This window comes from Vombatus ursinus, unplaced genomic scaffold, assembly GCF_900497805.2.
Source record: "Vombatus ursinus unplaced genomic scaffold, bare-nosed wombat genome assembly UNPS02014768.1, whole genome shotgun sequence".
Lineage (NCBI taxonomy): Eukaryota > Metazoa > Chordata > Mammalia > Diprotodontia > Vombatidae > Vombatus > Vombatus ursinus.
Window position 1 is genome coordinate 11,561,006 of NW_020954546.1, and position 4,080 is coordinate 11,565,085.

The 4,080-nt window shown below is 54.5% G+C and overlaps 1 protein-coding gene across 5 annotated transcripts in view; it reads right to left on the minus strand.

Annotated features, from left to right (window-relative positions):
- Window positions 1-4,080, minus strand: part of DTX2 (deltex E3 ubiquitin ligase 2) — a 49,747-nt gene that overhangs the window by 34,372 nt on the left and 11,295 nt on the right. For all 5 annotated transcript variants that reach the window (XM_027861562.1, XM_027861563.1, XM_027861559.1 and 2 more), the window contains exon 3: window positions 501-1,131. In XM_027861562.1, coding sequence (XP_027717363.1) covers window positions 501-1,131 — 631 coding nt within the window. The remainder of the gene's footprint in view (window positions 1-500; window positions 1,132-4,080) is intronic.

Genomic DNA, 4,080 nt, shown 5'->3' on the forward strand with positions numbered 1-4,080 from the left:
GGAGGGAAGCGGACTTGAGAATCTTCAGCGTGGGAGGGGCCCAGAAAAAGCTCTCCTTCTACACGAGTGCAGCTACATAAGGCAAGAGCCTGGCTTGCACTCTCTCCAGAGATCCCAAACAACTGGTCAGAATCCAACCCAGCAAGCCCTCACCAGGCACCCACCAGGCACTCCAGAGAGGAAGAATCATCCCTGCCCCCACGGGTCAGGGCAGGGGACTGACCAGCTGAGCTGGCAGCCTGGGGGCCCAGGGCCAGACACGGGCAGGACCATCAGGGCCCAGGTTCCCCTCATTTTACAGAAGGGGAAAACGAGAAAAGGAACAAGAGCAGCAGAGAAAGGCAGATGCCAGCTCAGAACCTGCTCGTCCACGCGGAAAACGCAACGCCCATTATCTTAAGTGTTCTGGCGTGGGGCTAAGCCTCCCAAGACAGAGGGACGGAAAACCCAGGCTCAGATCTGATGAGCTATGGAGAATGACAAGTGATAAAATGAAATACCTGCTTTGAGCTGGAGCAGGTCCCGGGGGTGGGCGCTGAGGTACTAGGTGTGGAAGGCTGGACGGGTAGACGGGGACCACTCCCATGACCGGGGTCACCATACTCCAGGGGTTGGAGACATTGAGCCTCGGAGCGGACCTGGCCCCAGACAAGGAAGGCTTGCTGTAGGGCGCGTAGGCTGTGTAAGCCCCCCCGGGGGCAGTCCGGTGGGCCGGCGGGGGCGCTACGTGCGCAGGGAGGTTCGTCATGGAGTGTCTGTAGCGGTTGTTGACGGGTCCAGACCCACTGTTCGCGAGGCACTGGTGGCACGAGCAAGCCATCCCCGTGTGGCCGGGCATGGCGATGACAGTCGTCACTGGGTACGTGGGGCCCTGGCGTCGCTGCACGCGGCGGCGGTAACGCGATGCCTTGTTGACCTGAGTGTAGGTGCTACAGTCCACTTCGTAGCTGTAGCCCAGAGGGGACAGGTCAATGAGCTGGGCCCCCCTGGCCAGCTGCTGCTCCAGGTACTCACAGACACTCATCTCGTAGGCGGTCCAGGCCCCATCGTCATTCAGCCACTCCCAGACGACGCCCCTCCCCGGGGCCGACTGCTGAGGGTAGAGATGGCGCCGCACCGAGCGCATGGTCCCTGTTTCAGAAGAAATTATACACAGGAGCGATGAGACGGTTTCAGGAATCAGACCCCTCCGGAGAGCAAAGGCTGGCAGAAACAGCTGGCAAACAGCTGGTTTATATTACAGATTGTTGTTCTTTTTTAATAAGTCAAACTTAAGGAAGCGGGAAAAGGAAATTCATCACTGCACATTCTACACGATTCCCAGCTGTGTGTGTCCCTGACGAGTGCGTGGAGGAGTTCCTCAAACCCAACAGGTGGTCTGTCCACAGGTGGAGGACTGAGCTAGACACACGCATCTCTCCTCCCCTAGAGAGAACAGGCTGAGCCCAGGCATGGTCCAGTCCTTCTGAGAAGGGGCAGGAAGGAATTTCTATGCATATACCTTGGGGGTTATTCTGGGAGCAAAAGTTAGGCTAGAGAGATAAAGGGGAGAAAAGGGATGTTACTTATGGGGGTGATCTAGACCAGGATGACAGGCGGGGAAGGCAAAATACAAATTACTATTTTTCCTTCTGGATTTTGGTGGCCTTGAATCTCACTTACTGACATCACTGTCTCAAACTGTTCCCATCTCTGGAAGGAGTAAAACTCCAATTCAGAAACGAAGGTCCCAAGTGGGGCCCAGGAAGGTGAAGTCACCTTGGTCCTAAGTGGCAGAGCCAGGCTTCAAACCCAGGTCCTGGGACCCTGAAGCCGAGGCTCCGAGTTCCACCCCATGATGCCTTAAACACCCTCCGTACAGCTCCAGGCCTTCATTTGTGAAACAAAGAAGTAGGAGAGATGGTCCTGAAAGGTCTTTTCAGTTCTAACACTGAACATCTAAGATTCTTTAAAATCAGCTTCCAAGATCTCCAAGAACTTGACACAAGTCCTTCTCTACCCAGGTGAAGGCTGCCTTGCAAGGACAGCTCATGTTGCTCAGAAAACCACTACTATCCCCTACCCATCTCACATCAATCACTGCTCGAAAACAGGTAAAGGCAGCCAGACACGCCAGACATAGGCCTTACTAGTCCTCCTCACTTCACCTATCCCAATAGAGCTTCACCTCTTTGTCAACACTGCTTTCCACTCTAGCCATTCAGAATGATGTCAGGTCTTCAGAAAATGAGGGTGTTGGCAAGAGAGAGATGCAACAGAATAAAAAAAGCCCTGGAAAGAAGCTGTCATTAACACTTTCATCCCCTGCCATAGCTGGAGGGCCTCAGGATACTGCCTCCCAATCCCCCATTCTTTCCCCACTGTGATCATCCAGATTGAACTTCAAGGGGAATCTTGGAGCCTCCTCAAAGAAGGCTGCGTTAGAGGCCAGGCCCTTGAAGGCTGGCATATTAGGCCGGCATATTTACTGGACCGAGCTGAGTAACCATCCCCAAAGGGAACATGGAGAGAGGCCCATAAAAGTGAAGGGGGGCAGGGAAGAGCTAAGCATCGGCTCACGAGGGCTTCGGACCCTAGAACACAGGCCACACAGCAAGGCTGCAGGGCAGGTCTACCACCCAGCCAGAGCCAAAGTCTATCGAGTCCCTGGGAGGGAATCGATGCCGTGGGGGTCAAGACCACATGCATCAGAGACCTTGGGGAGAAACTCTGAATGTGGAGGAGCTGGGCTGGGAACGGGCGAGTCTGGTAAGAAGCCTCAAGGCTCTGCTCACGTATACCAACCAACCTGCCAGACCCCGAAAGGGCTGCAAGGACAGATTATCTGTCGGCCAATCAAGGGAGGGAGAACCGGGCAACTCGGGAGACCCTGGCTAGCTCCTTCTAGAAGTTCGTCTGGCCCCGACCTTGGAGCGCCTGCTCCGCTGCAGCTGCCGCTGGTCTTCGCACAGCTTAAAACACCAGCTTCCTGTTATTCAAGAGACCCAAACGGAGTTAGGGCAGAGCGGACGCTGCCCTCCAGGGAGAATTCTCCTATATCATAATCCCAGCAAGAAGGGATTGCAGATTTAGCTGCAGCAACGGGCCTGACCCAGCCCCACATAAGGAAGTCCCAAGGGGAAGGCTAAAAGATGTAACCTGTGCCTCAACTTCCTCATCTGTCAAATGGGGATAACACTGCCACTCCCTACCTCCAAGAGCGCCTACCCTTCAGCACCAGACACACTTTAGCTCTCACCTCCCCACAAATTATGAAGTCCAATAAAGGCCGGGGCTTTCCCTGCATCCTCTACTGTGCACGGCAAAATAGTACGCACATAGAAGCTGCTCAATAAAGAATTCCGTTAAGTGAACAAAACACAGCATCAGTCATCCAGTGAGGGAAAGGGAAACACTGAGGAACTGGGAGAAAAGGATAAACAAAGGAAGAACCCCGTGTCTGCCAGAAGCGGATGTAATTTCCAGGCTCCGCTCGAGTCCACTCGTGGCTGATTCTCGGCTCACACACGGTGTGTGAAAGTGTCTCTAACTACACCGGACAGCAGAATGAACCAGATGGCCCAATGAATTCAAAGGCCTGGTGACAAGCTCTAGGCTCTGATTGAAAAATGCTCTCAGAAGTCTTCGGTCTTGAGGCTGAATTCCTGCGATTTGGTTCTGAGAGTTTTGCCTGCCTAAAAATATCCAGGTCTTGAATAAAAACAAAATTTGAAACCACTAAAAACTGACCACCGAGCTGGGGCCCCACCCAGCAGACAGTTCAGCAAAACCAACCAACTTCTGAGGCCACCAATTGTTGGCGGGGGGAGGTGGAGGGGTTGTGAGGGGAGAAGAGAGGAGGGAGGGGGCAAGGAAGGGGGGGAGAAAGAGGAAGAGGGGCGAGGGAGAGAGGAAGGGAGAGAGGGAGAGGGAGGGAGCAAGGGGGGAGAGGGAGAAAGGAAAGAAGAAGGGGAGAGAGGGAGAGGAAGGGGGAGAGGGAAAGAGGAAGGGAGAGAGGGAGAGAGGAAGGGGGGAGAGGGAGGGAGCAAGGGGGGAGGGGGAGAAAGGAAAGAAGAAGGGGAGAGAGGGAGAGGAAGGGGG